At 38.7% G+C, this 20,521-nt stretch overlaps 1 protein-coding gene across 3 annotated transcripts in view; it reads right to left on the bottom strand.

Annotated features, from left to right (window-relative positions):
- The window catches only part of fndc3ba (fibronectin type III domain containing 3Ba), a 528,549-nt gene that overhangs the window by 208,802 nt on the left and 299,226 nt on the right, over window positions 1-20,521 (bottom strand). For all 3 annotated transcript variants that reach the window (XM_039761474.1, XM_039761483.1, XM_039761492.1), the window contains one exon: window positions 18,610-18,891. In XM_039761474.1, the coding sequence (XP_039617408.1) occupies window positions 18,610-18,891 (282 nt within the window). The remainder of the gene's footprint in view (window positions 1-18,609; window positions 18,892-20,521) is intronic.

The following is a 20,521-nucleotide window of genomic DNA, read 5'->3' as shown; positions in this document are numbered from 1 at the left end:
CACTGCATCCACTGAACAGGATCATCTCCAGACAGAGGAGCAGTTTCAGCGACAGACTGCTGTCACCGTCCTGCTCCACTGACAGACTGAGGAGATCGTTCCTCCCCCACACTATGCAGCTCTTCAGTTCCACCCAGGGGGGTAAACGTTAACATTATACAAAATTATTGTCTGTCTGTTATACCTTCATTTTTATCACTCTTTAATTTAATATTGTTTTTTATCAGTATTGCTGCTGCTGGAGTATGTGAATTCCCCCTTGGGATTAATAAAGTATCTATCTAATTATCCATCTAGTTTGAATACTTTCAGACTGTCTAAATAATAACCACTTCTTTCCATTTTTCTGCCCAACTGAACTATGCAATTTCAAAAAGTAAAATCTCAAAGGTGAAATAATGCAGATACAGTGTGTTTCCTGGAGTTTAACTTGTAATTCTAAACTGGCTTGGTTTAACAAAGTCTGGATCTTTTCGCAAACTGGTTATCATTTTGTGCCCAGTGCATATGGTGGATAGACTCCTTTCCTGTGATCATGAACTAGAAATGTATGGTGGGAAAAGGGTGTTGATGAATGGATATTGAAAACACACTCAAATTGATGGCTACTGCACAGGATTCTTATGAAATCTGGTGTAATGGCACTTGGACAAAGCATCTGTAATTTATCAGCTTTGAATGCAGATATTACTGATTAATTGCAATTGAATGACACTTATGCAAAGATTCGTCATGAAAAAAACAGGATGACATTGAAGAAACATGAGCAGGTATATCCAAATATAATTAAATGAGCCACTTATTAATATATTTATATGCAATGTTAGCTGTCTGGCTGGGATCCTGTTGGTAAAACGGTCAAAAACCAGAAGACAAACAGCATTAGTCTAAAATGAGAGGAACAGACACAAAAATACAGTGAGGTTCCTTAATAAAATGCTCTTAATGCTGTCCATGTTTGCATATTAACATGCATTTAATATTTATTGTATAGAGAAAGAGAAAAAAAAATAATAGTTTTTTGCAGGTGATATGGAGCAAAACTGCAAACCAGAAGGCTTCCACTGCACTCTGTCTATGGAAGTTCACTTTTTCGTACCATGATTGGCAAAATCCAAGCAAACAGCCTGAGGTCATATTCATTTTGAAAACTGCTATATGTCATAAAATCTTCATAGACAAGTGAGTAATATGGGCAGCAAAAGAATAAACAAATCAAGACTCCAGCTTTTATCTATGCCTAACGAAAAAGACTCCAGCAAAAGAAAGAGAGTGCCATTCATCAGCTGTAAAATCAATTAAAATTCCCTACATGGGGCTTCCGCTAAGTGAATGCTGAAGACGTGTTATGGGAAACAGTTTGAAGCAGCTGCTAACCATTCCAAGGATGCTACTCTGGATATTCCTTTTTTTTAATAAAAAAAAAAAAGAAAAAGCAAAACATGATGAGGATGAGCAGATGACTTTCTGCCCACTAAGGAGTTAACTGCAAAATCAGAAGAGGGTGACAGTGTACCTGATAAAAAGGAATAGTCTGTTTCAGCACAGGTTATGTTCTCAAGTGTGCAGACATAACAGAATCCAGGTAAAGAGCTTATTTCTTTCTTTCCTCACCATTCACTCCTGCAGTCTTTCATGAACTATGAGCAGACACAGTTTCAATTCAGTGTGTAACCGCCTGCACCAGTAGTGCTTGCTACTGATGGAGGTCATCAAAGTAACATTGCGATAACTTGTGACATGGAGTCCTTGCTGTAGGTCCTTAAAAGGACATTGTGATTGTGACTCAATACAGCTGGAGAGACATCACACCAAAACTAGGAATACTGACATTCATCAGTCCTGCACTCTCGGGCAAACATCATGCAAATCTGCTATGGGCAGCACAGCTGCTGCTCATGAGCACCACATGGCATGAAGTACTTACTGACAGTGAACCCCTATAGCAAAATGCCACTACCCTCTGTTGGCTATAGCAGAAAAACAAAGGCTTCAAGTTCAAATGCCACTTCTGACTTCTCCCCATTTACCTTTCTGAAACGTTCTTTATGATTTCCAGAGAAAGCTTTGGAAAGCTGCTTGCTGTGACAGTGGGTAAACAAAACAGACCTTGACACACTAAGTGAATTCCTCAGTTTGAAAAGTTTCTAATGTCTGCTCCATGTGCTTTTGGCAGTTAAACTATTTAGATAATCAGCCCATAATATGGCTATTCTCTGCTTAAAACCCAAACTTTTGCAGCTCTTAAAATACAGTCTAATTTGGGAATTACAGTAAACTGAATTCCAAGAATTCGGAAACTGCTTGAAGTAACACCAGGAGAATCCCATGGCAGCTATAACAAAACGATGCTTGTTAAAACTCGTGCTGGCAGAACCTTGAAGGTGGGGTCAGTGACAAAAAACAGGCACTTCCTTTATGTCTGCCTTTACCCTTTTGTGGGAGGAAAGGAGGTTATTTTCAACTTTTTACCAAACAGATAAATGTACAGTAGACACACCTTAATAACAGTTAACCGTGGCACAATCATCTGTCTGGCAATTTTCTAACCTACTTGAGAAGAGCCTTAAGCCTATAACAGCAGTATCGGGTGCAAAGGAGGAGGTAACACAAGGCGGCTTGCCAGCCCATTGCAGAGCACCCTCACTTCCACACTTTCAGTCACTTAAACTGGCCATTTAAGCAAACATTTGAGATGACCAACTGCACTCAAAATGACACAGTGCAACAAGTGCCCTGCATGTGTATTTAATCATTGGAATTAAATCATCCGTTTTAATGAGTACTGTAATTTCAAATAAAAACTCAACTACAAGCAAAAAGGAATTTTCCAAAACAAGACTGATATCAAGGTATGCACAGTGTATGGATATTTATGAATATATCCCAATCCTCCCACCCACCCATTATCCAACCCGCTATATCCTAACTACATGTCTGCTGGAGCTAATCCCAGTCAACACAGGGCACAAGGCAGGAAACAAACCCTGGGCAGGACGCCAGCCCACCACAGGGCATGCACACACACACACCAAGCACACACTAGGGACAATTTAGAATTGCCAATGCACCTAACCTGCATGTCTTTGGACTCATGGAGGAAACAGGAGTACCTGGAGGAAACCCATGCAGACATGGGGAGAACATGCAAACCCCACGCAGGGAGGACCCAGGAAGTGATCCCAGGTCTCCAAACTGCAAGGCAGCAGCGCTAACCACTGCGCCACCGTGCCGCCCTATCCCAATCCTTCCCCACTTAATTTAATTCAGGGTTGTAGGGTATAGGCAACATCAAGCAGAAAACAATCCACAATACTCAACAGTGTGGTAGTCTACTGTAGGGCCAAGTCATACAGGGAAATGAAGTGTCAACGATCAAAGTAACACGTTCCTCTTTGGAATGGATGTTGGAAATTGTGATATTATTGTACCAAAACAATTTGCTTTTAATTAAAAATGATGTCCCAGGGCCATTTTTTCCTCTAGCAGATAATGGACCTCCGATTACAGCTTAATACAAAACACTCTATAGAAGGGGGAGTGTTTGAATGGCATACTTAATAAAGCTAATCATGAAAGTGGAACTGACAACCAGCAGGTGTCCAGGTAATGGCAATTTTCATTTCACATTGTAGCTTACCTAAAATAAATCATACTTCTGTACCTATCCAACTTAATGAAAGAAAAGGGCCTGTGTGTGAGCATCTGTGTATCTGTATGTTCGTTTGGTTGCAAGAGTTAGGAACAAAAATGTAACAATAGGCAAAACATGTAGAAGAGAGGTCAAAAAAATCAAAATGATAATAAAATACCAAAACAAGGGTGCAAAAATAAGGTAACTGGTCTTATCTGCCTATTCTATTGTCTGATGTTATACGCAAGCAGCAGCACTATGGTAGTTACTTTCTTGTACCATTGCGGCCACATGAATGAGGTTTAAAATTGTAATGCTTTATGACTGATAACTTCGCATGGTAGGCAATAGCATAGTGGAAATAATGATAATTGAGAAATCAAAGGCTTGACATGACTAGGACAGAGGTCAATGTGGGAGTGACCACTGCTGCATTTTTCCAGCAATACACCTTGACAATAAGAGTGGTCAGTTCAATGAGTGATGTCAAGAGAGAACCAGCAAAAACAAGCAGCTAAATTCGGAGGGGAAAAGGCCACCAGGATGGAAAGGAATCAGGTGTGTATTATTATTCCTAGCCAAATGGACAGCCCATGTAATAATAAAAAAAATCAGGTCTACATTGGTTACTTAAATTTCAACCTGTGATGGAAGGATAGCAGTCAGCCAACCCGCTATATCTTCACACAGGGTCACGGGGGTCTACTGGAGCCAATCCCACACAGGGGAGCAAGGCAGGAACAAATTCCTGGTAAGTAACTATTGCAAGGCTAAAAGCAAATATATATTTAATCAATTTCAAATACACAGTTAAATTACAAAATAAATACCAATTAATTATTCCAAGCCTTTTCTAACCGCATTATCCAAAACTCATGGGAAAGATTACAATAAATGAACATTTATATTTTCATTTCCATATGCGCTTTCAGTTGGTCTAGATAAATTAAATCACACATTACGTGGCAAACAAACCTAGTTTTACTTAATAATAATATTTTTTTTGTGTGTGTGTGTGTGTGTATATACAGTATATACAGTGGTGTGAAGAACTATTTGCCCCCTTCCTGATTTCTTATTCTTTTGCATGTTTGTCACACAAAATGTTTCTGATCATCAAACACATTTAACCATTAGTCAAATATAACACAAGTAAACACAAAATGCAGTTTTTAAATGATGGTTTTTATTATTTAGGGAGAAAAAATCCAAACCTACATGGCCCTGTGTGAAAAAGTAATTGCCCCCTGAACCTAATAACTGGTTGGGCCACCCTTTGCAGCAATAACTGCAATCAAGCGTTTGCGATAACTTGCAATGAGTCTTTTACAGTGCTCTGGAGGAATTTTGGCCCACTCATCTTTGCAGAATTGTTGTAATTCAGCTTTATTTGAGGGTTTTCTAGCATGAACCGCCTTTTTAAGGTCATGCCATAGCATCTCAATTGGATTCAGGTCAGGACTTTGAATAGGCCACTCCAAAGTCTTCATTTTGTTTTTCTTCAGCCATTCAGAGGTGGATTTGCTGGTGTGTTTTGGGTCATTGTCCTGTTGCAGCACCCAAGATCACTTCAGCCTGAGTTGACGAACAGATGGCCGGACATTCTCCTTCAGGATTTTTTGGTAGACAGTAGAATTCATGGCTCCATCTATCACAGCAAGCCTTCCAGGTCCTGAAGCAGCAAAAACCCAGACCATCACACTACCACCACCATATTTTACTGTTGGTATGATGTTCTTTTTCTGAAATGCTGTGTTCCTTTTACGCCAGATGTAACGGGACATTTGCCTTCCAAAAAGTTCAACTTTTGTCTCATCAGTCCACAAAGTATTTTCCCAAAAGTCTTGGCAATCATTGAGATGTTTCTTAGCAAAATTGAGAAGAGCCCTAATGTTTTTTTTGCTTAACAGTGGTTTGCGTCTTGGAAATCTGCCATGCAGGCTGTTTTTGCCCAGTCTCTTTCTTATGGTGGAGTCGTGAACACTGACCTTAATTGAGGCAAGTGAGGCCTGCAGTTCTTTAGATGTTGTCCTGGGGTCTTTTGTGACCTCTCGGATGAGCCGTCTCTGCGCTCTTGGGGTAATTTTGGTCGGCCGGCCACTTCTGGGAAGGTTCATTACTGTTCCATGTTTTTGCCATTTGTGGATAATGGCTCTCACTGTGGTTCGCTGGAGTCCCAAAGCTTTAGAAATGGCTTTATAACCTTTACCAGACTGATAGATCTCAATTACTTCTGTTCAAATTTGTTCCTGAATTTCTTTGGATCTTGGCATGATGTCTAGCTTTTGAGGTGCTTTTGGTCTACTTCTCTGTGTCAGGCAGCTCCTATTTAAGTGATTTCTTGATTGAAACAGGTGTGGCAGTAATCAGGCCTGGGGTGGCTACGGAAATTGAACTCAGGTGTGATACACCACAGTTAGGTTATTTTTAACAAGGGGCAATTACTTTTCACACAGGGCCATGTAGGTTTGGAATTTTTTTCTCCCTAAATAATAAAACCATCATTTAAAAACTGCATTTTGTGTTTACTTGTGTTATATTTGACTAATGGTTAAATGTGTTTGATGATCAGAAACATTTTGTGTGACAAACATGCAAAAGAATAAGAAATCAGGAAGGGGGCAAATAGTTTTTCACACCACTGTGTATATATATATATATATATATATATATATATATATATATATATATATATATATATATATATATACACACTATATATACACAGGGTGAGTCATAATTATGTTAACACTAATAGTACTGATATGTATATACTTATACTCAATTTTTGTGGACAATTTATGTGCCACATATGGTACATGTGCTGAACATAGTGACAAACAGGTTGAGACATTCCTGTTAAGCATCTTGCACATATGAAGTATTTTTTGTAAATAAATTGTTTCCGCCATTCAAATGTTAACATAATTTTGACTCACCCTGTATATACACATATATATATATGTACAGTATATATATGTATATATATATATATATATAAATATATGTGTTTGTATATGTACAGTATATATATATATATATATATATATATATATATATATATATATATATATATATACAGTACACTCACAGTGGAACCTCGGGTCACGAACGCCTTGGAACACGTACAAATTGGGTTACGACCAAAAAGTTCGCCAAACTTCTGCATCTGTTCACAACCACACACTTGGGTGACAAACTAGCCAGTTTCCCTTCTGGTTCGTACACGTCGATGGTTTCTGCACGTGTTCAGTCTCTCCCTGTGCAGAAAGCGAGTGAGTGAACGAGAGAGAGAGAGCGCAAGCGAGCGAGAGAGAGAGAGAGCGCGAGAAGGCAGTTAAAGAATGCACCGGGCTTGTTTTTAAAGAGACGGAAAGGTTAGTTTTCTCTGTTCAAGGTTTTCTCAGTGTTATTCAACGTTTTTACATTTAGTTTACTATTACACTGTGCATTCTATAGTATAATTAACTATTTTTGTGCTTAAAAATCTTTAAAAATATACATATTTACATACAGCTTGTATGGTCCGGAACAGAATAATTGTATTTACATACAATCCTATGGGAGAAATTACCTCGGGTCACGACCAAATCGGGTTGCGACCAGAGTTTTGGAACAAATTACGGTCGTGACCTGAGGTTCCACTATATATATATTTTATTCCACAATTGATGGCAGACTGCTAAAGTGACCTGTTCGGGGAAACACAATAAGGATGAGGAGGTAGTTAAATTGGAAACCTTGCAGTTTTGAGTCCAACCCAGTTCTTTAGCCACTACATCACAATGCCTCACAAGCTATGTGCATGAAATGAAACATCTGTTATTTTATCAAAGGTTTTACAAAAAAAAAAGATATAATTGCTAATAATTTTAATCAAGTCTGTCACCTTTCAGCTTCCTAGTGCAACAGCCTGACACCACAATCATTACTAATAGCCTCTTGAATGAAACACATGACTTTATTGGACTCAAATTTGTGCCCTGTGGCAGGAAATAAACTCTTTACTCTGTTTCACACTTAGTGAACATATAAGACTACGGAGTAGAAATTCTTTTTTAGATTCGGAATGAAAACCCAAAAAAGTAAACACTGATCAATCCTGTTGATTCCACTGCAGTAGCAGGGCGATTGATTCAGGTCCCTACTAAAAGAATTACTGTCCAAAACAGACATTTGCCTGATTTCTGAACCACTCGTAGGGATTTACTTATTACTTCACCTAAATGTTATATTTTCTCCTGTTGTCAGTTGTAGCCATTTGTTTTCTACTGAGATTGGATATATGCTGCAGTGTGTTATGTGTACATCCCACTTTGCTGACCAGCCAGTCTTGCTCTTGTCAGTACAATGACATCTATTTAATGCTAAAAGGACAGATTTTTCACTTTGCTGCAGGATTCTCATGTTAACTTTAAAAGCTGTGAGCAAAGCCAAGTTGTTTTATTAATAAGATATTACTAAAGTGAAGTCAATTTTGCAGCACCTGCTTTCAAAGACCATTACTTTTATGGAATCTGACAGTTAGATGTCACATACAGTTTTCATTTATTTACAAATGCGTTGCGGTGCCATTATGTTAGAAAGTTACAAAAAGTGATAAAAACACTATTTTTTGTTTTTAACTTGTGCTTTCATTGACCTTTTGAAGCAGCAATGTTGGTTCCTAGCTTACGCCTTCTACAGACTTTAACTAATTTTCTTTCAGAACAACCTGCTGCACAAGTGATTCTTACTGTCTCATGCATTCTGTCTACCAAGAGACTCCTCTAAAATATTAAACAAGAATTTTTACATCCATTTTTACCAAATATCCTAAATGGTTGGCTGCAAACTTCAGTCAACATTTGAGATTCCATGCCATCCCTTCAAAGAAAGTCATTTTTTAAAGATTGAGCAACTTTTTTGCGGACACCTGGAATTGTTCACCCTTTACCACCAATGACTTTGTTTTAAATAATCGTCTCCACTAATGTCATCAGATTGCAGAGAGCCTGATCTTCAATCTTCTTGTGCAGTGCATCCACCTTTTCTAATTAAGCAAATATGTCCTGTTCACATGGATATCAAATGTGATTTATTTTTAGAGCTCATCAGATTTTAGAGGATGTTCTGTGCTTGAAATTATCTGTCGAAGACACTAAGCAGTTTTTTTTCATTGTAAGTCACTTAATATACCAGGACTTGCTTAAGTTTGTCACAACAACAGACTTATTTTTTCTTAATATTAGATACCTTTTGACTTCATAACATAATTCCCTCCCATATATAGCCTATATATCACAGGTGGTTCAGTGGCTGGCAGCATATTTAGTATTCAGCTTTTAAGCCATACAAGTAGAAAGAATAAGCCACCACTGGCAAGATGATACACTACAAGCACCAAGCAGCAGCAGAGCAACAAACACCACACAGTCGGGGACAAAGAAAGGAAGAGGTCCACAATTCTCCTGTATAACTGCTCAGCTGGTAAGCAAAACCTGTCATTCTGGTAATTAAAAGGGTGAAAGCAGCGCCGGGGCTTTGTTCTCTCTGCTGGATTCTGTTCATCCTACCAGCAACATGCATAAATGGGACTTAAAATTAACCGCACTTTCTTGGTATGTTTTGTACTGCTTTTTTTTTTTTAAGTGTTGTAAAGTAATACTTAGAGAATGCGGTAAACGTAATAAAACTTGATTTGACAGTAGCCCTAAACAAGAATAAATACCTTCCATATCACATAAACTGCCCAGAGGAGGAATCTTAAAATGTGTCTGGCTTGTACTTGTTTTGGGCTCATTATTGTTTATGGACAATCTAGAAAGATGCCAATGCATACTCTTAGATCCGAAAAGAACTTCTTCGGGCACTGGCTTCCTCTAACCCCAAGCACTGACTGTACAGACTGGTATGTCCTGTATAATGTGTGGAGGAGAAAAGACTTTGAGGGAAATATGTTTGCAAATGGTGACCATATTGGAGATTTTCTTTGTAAAACTAGGTGAGTTAATTGTTGACAAAAAAGTGAACATGGTAAACACTTTACACAAGGAATAAAACAAATCACTTTTAAAATATTTTGTGAAATAAAAAAAAAGTTTTGTTAAAAACTACTAAATTAGACTGGACCGATTTGGCAAAGAAGCCACCCGGTTCCTGCTTTTTCTTCAAGGCTCTCGGGATGGACTGTGGCTCCTTTTGATCCTAAACTAGACTAAACTGATTTCAAATTTAAGTTTCATTTAAAACCACTGGCAGTGACTTGTTTAAATTGGGTTAGTAGCAAATTACAGGTCAGTTCAATCTGAATTCAGAAGCAGTAAAGCTGACAGCTAGCAGAAAAAGTTTTTCAAGTTGCAATAAACTGGTCTACTGAAAAGTAGAGACAAGTATGAATATCATCTTCATAAATGAAATAGAGGACTTCTATGTGTTTAAGATGTCCAATGTGCTCAAAGAAGTCCAGTGGCAAGGCTGGAGTCTAGCTTTCACAAAAGGCAAAAGTCACTGTGGTCTTTAAAGCCTCATGATGGAGGAAGTTACTGAATAATATGATTTGTAAGGTTGATACTAATTTTCAAGGACTACACATACTAGATATATATACACACACACACATGCACATCATATCATACACATATAAAAATAGATATTCTGTGATATGTATGCCTTTCATGCAAGAAGGTTTCTAAAGAAGCCAACTCATTAATGGCAATAGGCTAAAGTAACTTACCCAATTCTATCCAAAGAGAAAGCATAGTAAAGATATAAGAAGAGATGCAGTCAATAAGACAGCTCAGACCTACACAGCATGCAGCTCTATTACAAAACCAGATTCATCCAAACAACTTGGAGTGACCCTGAAGCTCTGTGGTTAAAAGATATCTTTACTTGAGATTTAGATAGATCGGTCACTAGGCTGTGATGAATATTCTCTACTGGCCAAGCATGGACCCTAAACACAGTGAAGCAAAATTAATTTTACATGAAGTTCTCCAAAAGGCTGCAGTCAGCTTTGACACATGCCAAAATGCAGGAAATAAAACCTGCAATTATTATGTTTCCACACCTAGAATTATTTCTTCTATTTGTTTTAAATGTGCTGTGTCAGTATCTGCTGCAGCATCCAGATGTTTTACTCATAAAAACAATGGCAGAAGGAGGTCCCATCAAATATTTCACTTCATAACACTAACAATAAAAAGTCACAGTTTGAAGTTAGATTATTTAGTCATTTTCACCGTTTTAGATTTGAGCTATTCTCCCATTTTCTACTCAGTATAAAAAAGGGAAGGAAAAACTGTGTTTCTGATGGAAACGGAAAATAAATGAATCACCCTGAAATCCCAATTGCCAAGATGATTTGTACACAAACTGCAATCCACCGTCCATAACAGAGCATCACCTATGGTCCAGAGCTGAACAGAGTATTTCAAGAGTCAGCTGTGTACTGACCATAACAATACACGCCGTTCTTTTGCGGTTTCCAGTCATTCCAGACCAAACAAGATGTGGTAGGCACGTATTTGGGAAAAAATGTCTCACTTCCTCAGCGTTTTTCAAAGTTGAGTCTTAAATGTGGAATAATAGCAGTCATTTAATCCTGATTTCTCAATGTGAATGCAAGAAAAAAATCCCAGATGGCACTGGCTTTCCCAGCCAGTTATTCAAATAAATATGAAATAAAAAGAAAACCAATTAGAATAGGATATTAAAAATAAAACACCACCTGACCAGAAAGGTATGTTTGGACTTTCTAGCAGACACAAACAAGCAGCCTGGAAGATAAATAAGATAAATAAAGCTGTGAGCAGTATAGATAGTTATGTGCTGAATGTCAACTTAGCAAAAGTCAAAAGCAGTAAACTAAAATTCAAACTGAGTTAGTACAGTAGAGGCTTACAAACAAACTAAGGCCTATCTTAGTAATGCCTGTAATGGGGCAAAAAGTATTACCTGAAATGAACACAAACTGAGTGCAAGGCACATTGGATCACAAAAGACTAAAGTCAAATGTTAAATATGTAATACAAAATAAGAATACAAGCACATGCACAACATACACTGTACTTCGAAAACAAGGCCTGACTCATTGTTCAGTCCCTTATATTAAGAGATATTAGGTGTTACAATTTACACATGGCATATAAGTGGAAACATGTTCATAGAATGGAGAAACATTATATATAAACATACTTGTAAGGTTTATCTGTTTATATATACACGGACACACACACATCCAAAGCATAAGGAGAGATCAAAAGGTTTCAAGCTTGAACTATCAATAGATTTTAAAGTTAAAAAAAAGTTTGAACTGTTGAATAGATGGGAGTCACACAGTGCTAGGACGATACTATGGGTATGGTATCTATACAGATCCTTAATTTCACACAGAAGCCTTTGCCACCTGCACAGTATGAGCAGGGGTATTACAGTGAAGTCAAAGGCGCATGGTTGACAGCTTTCATTACCCCTTCTTTTCTGATTGACTCCCACAAATGCCAAATTGAGTCAGTGTCATATTGACCACTTGTGTGGGCATTTTGACACACACACATACAGTGGGTACGGAAAGTATTCAGACCCCCTTCAATTTTTCACTCTTTGTTATATTGCAGCCATTTGCTAAAATCATTTAAATTAATTTTTTTCCTCATTAATGTACACACAGCACCCCATATTGACAGACAAAAAAAATTTTTGAAATTGTTGCAGATTTATTAAAAAAGAAAAACTGAAATATCACATGGTCCTAAGTATTCAGACCCTTTGCTCAGTATTTAGTAGAAATACCCTTTTGAGCTAATACAGCCATGAGTCTTCTTGGGAAAGATGCAACAAGTTTTCACACCTGGATTTGGGGATCCTCTGCCATTCCTCCTTGCAGATCCTCTCCAGTTCTGTCAGGTTGGATGGTAAACGTTGGTGGACAGCCATTTTTAGGTCTCTCCAGAGATGCTCAATTGGGTTTAAGTCAGGGCTCTGGCTGGGCCTTTCAAGAACAGTCACAGAGTTGTTGTGAAGCCACTTCTTCATTATTTTAGCTGTGTGCTAAGGGTCATTGTCTTGTTGGAAGGTAAACTTTTGGCCAGGTCTGAGGTCCTTAGCACTCTGGAGAAGGTTTTTGTACAGGATATCCCTGTACTTGGCCGCATTCATCTTTCCCTCGAATTGCAACCAGTCATCCTGTCCCTGCAGCTGAAAAACACCCCCACAGCATGATGCTGCCACCGCCAGTGCCTGGTTGTCTCCACACACTGAGGTCTGATGAGACCAAGATAGAATTTTTTGGCCTTGATTCTAAGCGGTATGTGTGGAGACAACCAGGCACTGCTCATCACTTGTCCAATACAGTCCCCACAGTGAAGCAAAGGAGTGGCTTCACAACAACTCTGTGACTGTTCTTGAATGTCCCAGCCAGAGCCCTGACTCAAACCCAATTGAGCATCTGTGGAGAGACCTAAAAATGGCTGTCCACCAACGTTTACCATCCAACCTGACAGAACTGGAGAGGATCTGCAAGGAGGAATGGCAGAGGATCCCCAAATCCAAGTGTGAAAAACTTGTTGCATCTTTCCCAAGAACACTCATGGCTGTATTAGCTCAAAAGGGTGCTTCTACTAAATACTGAGCAAAGGGTCTGAATACTTAGGACCATGTGATATTTCAGTTTTTCTTTTCTAATAAATCTGCCTGTCTGTCAATATGGGGTGCTGTGTGTACATTAATGAGGAAAAAAATTAATTTAAATGATTTTAGCAAATGGCTGCAATATAACAAAGAGTGAAAAATTGAAGGGGGTCTGAATACTTTCTGTACTAGCTGTCCTCCGCGTAGTGGTTAAACAGGACAAATTGTAAAAATCAATAAACAAACAGGTATTGCTAGCTAAGCAGAGTCAAGGTTCATTGCAAAACGCAGAGGTACAGTGACTTGAACGGAGGCTAGCGAGTGAAACAGGATGGCCCAGCCTGGCTCCCCACTCCTGATGTCATGCTTCGCCCTCCCCTCGGCCCACAGCCTCTGTTTCGGATTAGCGTGAATAAATCGCTCCTGCAAGCGAACTATGATACTTAGCACGATGAGAGAAGTCGCTTAAACCAATCAGAATGTTCAAGCAAATTTTAGAAAAGAACCCGATCTAAATCTGTTAAGTAGTTCCCTCGTGAAAAGCGGACAGACAGACAGACAGACATTGGATTTTACCTATATAGAGATGTACATATACATGTGTCTTGTACTCTGTATTATTTGGTAGGTAATGTATCACATATCTATGAGCTGCTACTCGCAACTAGAGGACGTGGCAGATGTTTGCCAACTGGCCAACCAACGACACATGTTAAATAGTACGTAACCATCCAAAATAATCTAACCTAAGAATTAACTACTCCAATCTGCACCCTGGAAAATAAGTGAACAACCTGCCGTGGCGCAACGTCAGAGGCTTTGCCTCAGGTGCTGACGTTCCGAGGTTTGATTCCCATAAGGGGATGTAAAAGTGCATACACCTGATGAGCCCCAATAAGGGTGAAACATGTGTTGTGTACTACTTGTATTATTTGGTAGGTACTGTACCCTCAACATTATAAATTGTGCAGGCATAGGTTTGGACTTTTGTGTTGGAGAGTGTTACATACCTGTCATTTTTTAAATATATGACCTTATTTTCTGGATAAAGAAGCTAGACAACGCTAAAGTCTAACTAACTGAACAATGCATAAATTTGGTATTCCCATCACTTTATGCACATTTCAAAGGAACTTTTATTTATTTTGTAACAACAATGCATAAACACAATCTTTTTTGGAAGACTTAACATCACACAATCACAGCCCACTAACATAAAAAGTAGTAATCTTAAAAATACAAATTGTTTAACATGCATTTCCTACATTAATTATATTAAAATTTTAATATACTTGAAAGATTGCATTCATAATGAGTCAATCACAGATCTGTCTGTATTAAATTGTGTGGCCTAAATCCGAGACTCTATATAGTCATACACCAGTAAGACTTGCTTGCCAGTTTGGTATAAAGATTTGCCAGTTGCTTCACTATGTGGTGTGGGTGAAGGCACAAGGTGATTTGTGTTTATCAACAGGGGACTGGGATGTGATAAGCAGTGACGGTCTCGCTCCCATCCGATGGCTCATTAGTGTAGGGACGTTAACCAAAACAATCACAAAATGCAAAATACAGCAATAAAAGCAAAATGCCTAGAAAAACATGTTCTAAGAAAGAATGCAGCTGGCTGCTTGTGCTGTGCATATTATTTTTCTTTCAAGAATCACTTCACTCGACACATTAGGTGTGTTTGTGTGTCTTCTTTCGCCTATAAGAATAAAGTTCATATTCTGATGAGCACCTGGTGCATACATAGGTCACTCCATGGATTTATGTCACATGGTGTTAGATCACTGAGCTCTACACTACTGAAGACTGTTTTTTTTCACCTAACACAGAAGACTGAAAAAACTTGATCAAGCAGCAGGGATATCATGGAAAGGGGATAATTATTCTTCATAGTTATTTTATGCAAAGTTCTGCATATGCAAGGATTAAGAAAAACTTTATTATTATGAAAATAAAAAAGAGAAAATTGTCCTTTGAATCATTTTTATTCTATACATACAGTATATAGATTTATTATCTTGTGCAGACACTGCATATGGCCAATAAGTATGTGCCAAAAAAATCAATATGACATCTATATTCTTGACGGGATGCAAAAGTTACAGTATTTATTTGTAAATTCATCAATCAAGCACAAAAAACACTGTGAACAGTGACCATCAAAAAAAAGTGTGTTACAAATGTCTTGTTGAAACTTTGTTCCCATGTTGAAATGATTTACTCCTCTCAATGAATATGAATAAAGCAATTTCATAATATTCTTTATACTAAAATTGTGAAGTGTTTTGGAGATAATACCAAACAAGTAAAGAAAAACATCTATAGTATTGCAACAGTATGTAATATCACTAGCATAGATGATCTTTCTAATTTGCCCAAACTCATTAACTTCTCATTCAAATCCCGAACTTTACATTATCACAAATCTCCACAAACTATAATAACAACTATGAACTGTAAAATGATCCCCAAGTCTCACTGGGTTTCTGAAGAACGTAATATAGTGGGCAATGTAATTTTTATGAAATATGAGCCATATTTCTTTTTACATGAAAAAGAACACAGCTAACCCATTCTTACCAAGCATTGTGCAAATACTGTACAGTGGAACCTCTAGATACGATCACCTCTGTATACGAGAAATTCAAGATAAGAGGAAAGTATGAGCGAAAAATTCGGATCTAAATACGAGCATTGGCTCGCGAACGAGCCACGAGCCAGGCTGTGGTTATGCGTGACGAGTTTCCCGATCCGCCTCGACTCGGGGATTCACCCAAGCTGACGCTGCCAGCCCGTCAGCTCACTCAGTGTTCCTTGTTCTACCGTAGCGTGAGGATCTACGCGTTTCTGCACTTGTGATTTCATTGTTTCGCTGTAGCAGTTCGCCGTATAAGCGTATCCAAAAATATTGCAGACATGCAGACGGAGAATAGGAAACGATTGCCCGCAAGAGGAGTACTAGGGTGTTGTACCGTGTTAGCCATTATGAATGTAGAGAAAAGCCAAGCAAAATGACACCTTTTATTGGCTAACTAAAAAGATTACATTATGCAAGCTTTGATTACATCTTGCCTGAAGAAGGGGCCTGAGTTGCCTCAAAAGCTTGCATATTGTAATCTTTTTAGTTAGCCAATAAAAGGTGTCATTTTGCTTGGCTTTTCTCTACCCTCAAGAGGAGAGAGATGAGGAGAGAGAGAGAGAGAGGCGCACAAGCAAGAGAGATGAGGAGAGAGAGACGCTCACAAGACAGAAGAACCACCAGCTCAGTTATGATCACATGATGCTCAGCAGACAAAGTGTATCCACACTTATTTATCAGTGTTATTTGTTAGGAAAATTGATTTTTATGTTGATATTTTTGGGGGTGCGGAATGGATTAACTGGATTTCTATTATTTTCAATGGAGAAGTTTTGTTCTAGATACAAGAAATTCGCTATACAAGCTCAGTGCTGGAACGAATTAAACTCGTATCTAGAGGTTCCACTGTATATGTATTTGTAGAAGCAAAGTCTAAATATTCCTAGCAGCCATTAATGAGATTTATAGGAGAAAAGCAAAAGACACCCAAGAAAACAGAAACCCTACTGGTTCTAAAAAAAGGGCAAAGTGCCCACCAACAGGAATCAAAATAACCAGAAGAACACAACATCTCACAGGTGAGGGAATGTCATTTTGGTTTGCTTGGCTTACTAGAAGCTAACCAATACAAATTTCTAATTTATGCAATACAGCAAAGGTACAATGGGAACTTCCTCATCCAAAAGACAGTCTGGTTTACACCAGACCTAAACTCAGAATCCTCTAGAGTTGATGGAGGTGATGGATTATCTACATATTTCAGTTTGAGAACTTAAAACATATGTATTAGATGCTGGAATACAGAGTAAACAATGGACCCCATGAAAGCTGGAAACATTAGACTGGCATCTGTCCATGCAAACTACTTATGAACAGTAAGTAAAATAAACAATGACAGAAACTGATAATCAGGTTTGGAGTTTGCTTTTTTTTTACTTTTAATGCTACAGTGAATAAACCAATGCAAAAAAGTCATGAAAAAGATGTGGGAAAATGCAGAAACAACTATGGACTTGATATCATGCCAACAGACTGAGAAAAGGACAGTAGAGTGTCTGCAGGAAAACCATGCCAAAGATGGCATCCATGTGTGGAAGACATAAATATATAACAATATAAAAGGTGCTGAAAGGGCTGCCTGCTCCTTCAACATTACTGACTGGATATAATGAAGCACCAAGAAAACCAAGCCAGCATGTACGGTAACCATTTCGTAAAAATGTGATAGCGCCAATGGCCTGCCCATTGTCCAGATTACCACTGCCATCTGGCTCAGCTTGCCCCTTTCAACACCTGCGTTATTGCACAGTGCAACGTAAACTTCTCAAAGCAGTGTATTCTTTGGACATGTCATCGCTTTCTTATACAGAAGAGCTACCATTCTCGATAAATGCCCACCAAGCCGTGTGAATAGTGAGATTTGTGCCACAGCCCTGTTCATTCTGAAAGAGGAGATGTGGCTCTACCTAACTGCTGCAGGTGTGTGTTTGAATAATTTCCTGCCATTTGTATTAGCATGCTGAGAGATTGCTCAAACACCTTGTAATAAAAAGCAGAGACGTGCCCTATCTCAAATACCGTGACCTACAGCACGTCTATGCCAGTGACTCGCTCACATCTTAACTACACAGCCAAGAAATGGGGTCCTACTTGAACTTTGTAGGCTTACAAAAAGTAGAGGATGGCTGGAATACAAGTGGTGCATTGTGGACAGGGTAAAATGATCAGGCTGCGGCAGTTTGGAAATATGCAGTTGTCATGGCAACACAGGAGTTCGGCTTTCAACAAAGAGGAACCGCCTGACAATGGAATGATGAGTGGATATGCAGCACACCTGACTACAGGCCACTAAAGTGTTGGCACTGCACTTCAAGAGATGAGTGCTGACAGATAACATAAGGACGAAACTAAAAATGCTGATGAAGGCTCAAGTATGCAGTGAATTCATGTGTCAGGGTGTCAGCAGTGAGCCACCTGAAATTATACTTAAATATTAAGGTTTCCTGTACACCTGGTTGAGGTGGGAGTACAGGTGTCGGAAGAAACTAGGAACACATGGGCTTAAAAACAGAGGGCGACTGGAGTGAGAAGTTGATTGGACAAGTGGGGGCTCCGCTTAAGGCAAGTGCAGCCTTTCTGGGAGTGCTACATCCAATAAAGACACTGGTAGGCCTGAGCTCACCAAGTGGACAATACCAAAAATAGCATTCCTCCTTTAAAATTTAATTACTGAATTTCTCCTACTTTTCCACAATCCAGTGGATGGAAGGCTTACCTGGCACTTCTTGTTCATTAGCTCTAGGGCTACTCCTTGCTCGACGTTCACTCTTTTTAATGCCAGGACTTCCCCCTCCTCCACCCCCTGATCCAGCGTGGCTCTTGCTGTATCCATTGTACACTGCTGCACAGGAGCTCATATTCTTATAAATGCTTGATGGTGGGCTGTTAATGCGGTTCTGCCTTTCAAGTTGCCTCTCTTTCATTTTCTTGTGCTGTGGTTTGCTGTATTGCTCCTCTCGACTGATATAGCTTGACATGCCATACAGTGGTATAATTTCTGTAGAAAAACAAGAGAAATTAATGAAATTACCAAATCACATTTGAGGTCACTGTTGTTAATATTTAATTCTGCAAAGATATAAAGAAACCATTCCTATTATAACACAATAATGAGTATTAACCGTAACAGAAAAATATGAAGAGAAACTGAAGCTTTTATTTATGACCGATGCAAGGCCTTCACCCGCCCATGTTTAAAACCTGCTTCTTCCAATGCAGATGCAAAGAATCAATCACAGCAGGATCAAAGCTAGACCACACACATACAAGCTGAAACAATTTACAACAATACCAAAACAATTTAGAGATGCAAGTCTCTGAGATTGTGGGAAGCCAGAGTATCGAGAGAACAACTCATGAAGACAGAAAGAGAATGTGTGAACTGAATATAAATAGCGACTGGATAGAGCTTTGGAACCAGAACTCTGGAACTACGAGATAACATTACTGGTCTCTGTACCACCAGTGCCCTCCCAATCCATCTTCTTCATATAGAGCACAAATACAGGGTTTATAATAGAGCAAAGGCCTGACGCCAATGTCATATACACATCTGTACAGGGAACATTTAATGTGTAATGACTTGTTATGGAAGAAAATGCACAACTAAAGAATGAAATATAATGGGGGACCAAATTCAAAATAAAGAAAAAGTGACCTGGTAAATGTGGTATATAAACATACTGCCAGCACAGGTAGCACAACCTGACTTTACCAGGAAAATTTTATAAGACAATGGGCCTCAGTTATATTATAGTCGGTTAGGGTTAGACTTACGATCCATCAGATGGCGTGCATGTTTATAAAATGTAACTACTTACGGTTAACAAAAGCAACTTCATTTTCGCTAGGCATCCTTATTGCAATAAGAGTGCATCAAACTGCTCAGATTACGTTAGGAAAACGGACAGTGGTGCAAATTCTGTTTTTATCCTGGTAACAATGTGTTGCGTTATATGTATATGCACCCACACCATATGAAAACTGGATATAGGACTTTATTAAAGGGTTCCAGAACAGCGGGCATAACGGAGTGAAGCTTGGCTGAGATACTCCTGAACTGGGAAACGACATCAGGTAGTATAAACTGACGAAAAATAAAACAAAAAAGTGCATATACGCCACACTGGTCCTCCAAAATAAGGGAACTAAAATACAGTCTGAGCCTCATATTCATCACATTTGAGCTTTAATATGTGTGTCATATTAATGAACACTAAAACAACAGCTTAGTGATATGATACTACGTGTGCGAGACGTCATTTATCTGATTGGCTGCATTTCACTAATTGATCAAGGTTGTTGTCATTTCCCAGTTTCTCAGAAATGTTGTGAACGCGTGGGTCAGAGCTGTCATAAATATATGCGCATTCCCCCATCAAATTTTATTTTATAAATCCAGACACTTGTGTGGGAAGTTGTGTACTGTACTTTTTGAGCCTCTTTTTTTGTGTGAAATCTAACTTTATATGGTAAATTAGGCCACAGGACACTGTCCCTTCTTCAGTCATCTGTCCACCCTGTTGGGTAGTGCTGCTGTTGGCTTGGCTTATCAATCACTTCTGCTCTGTCCTTCATATGCAAGTCCCCTTTTAAATAAAACAACACTCGTCGACTACATTTCTCTA

The sequence above is a fragment of the Polypterus senegalus genome, chromosome 1 (assembly GCF_016835505.1).
Source record: "Polypterus senegalus isolate Bchr_013 chromosome 1, ASM1683550v1, whole genome shotgun sequence".
Taxonomy (NCBI): domain Eukaryota; kingdom Metazoa; phylum Chordata; class Cladistia; order Polypteriformes; family Polypteridae; genus Polypterus; species Polypterus senegalus.
The sequence above is the reverse complement of the archived record's forward strand: the minus strand, read 5'-3'. Positions and strand labels throughout refer to the sequence as shown.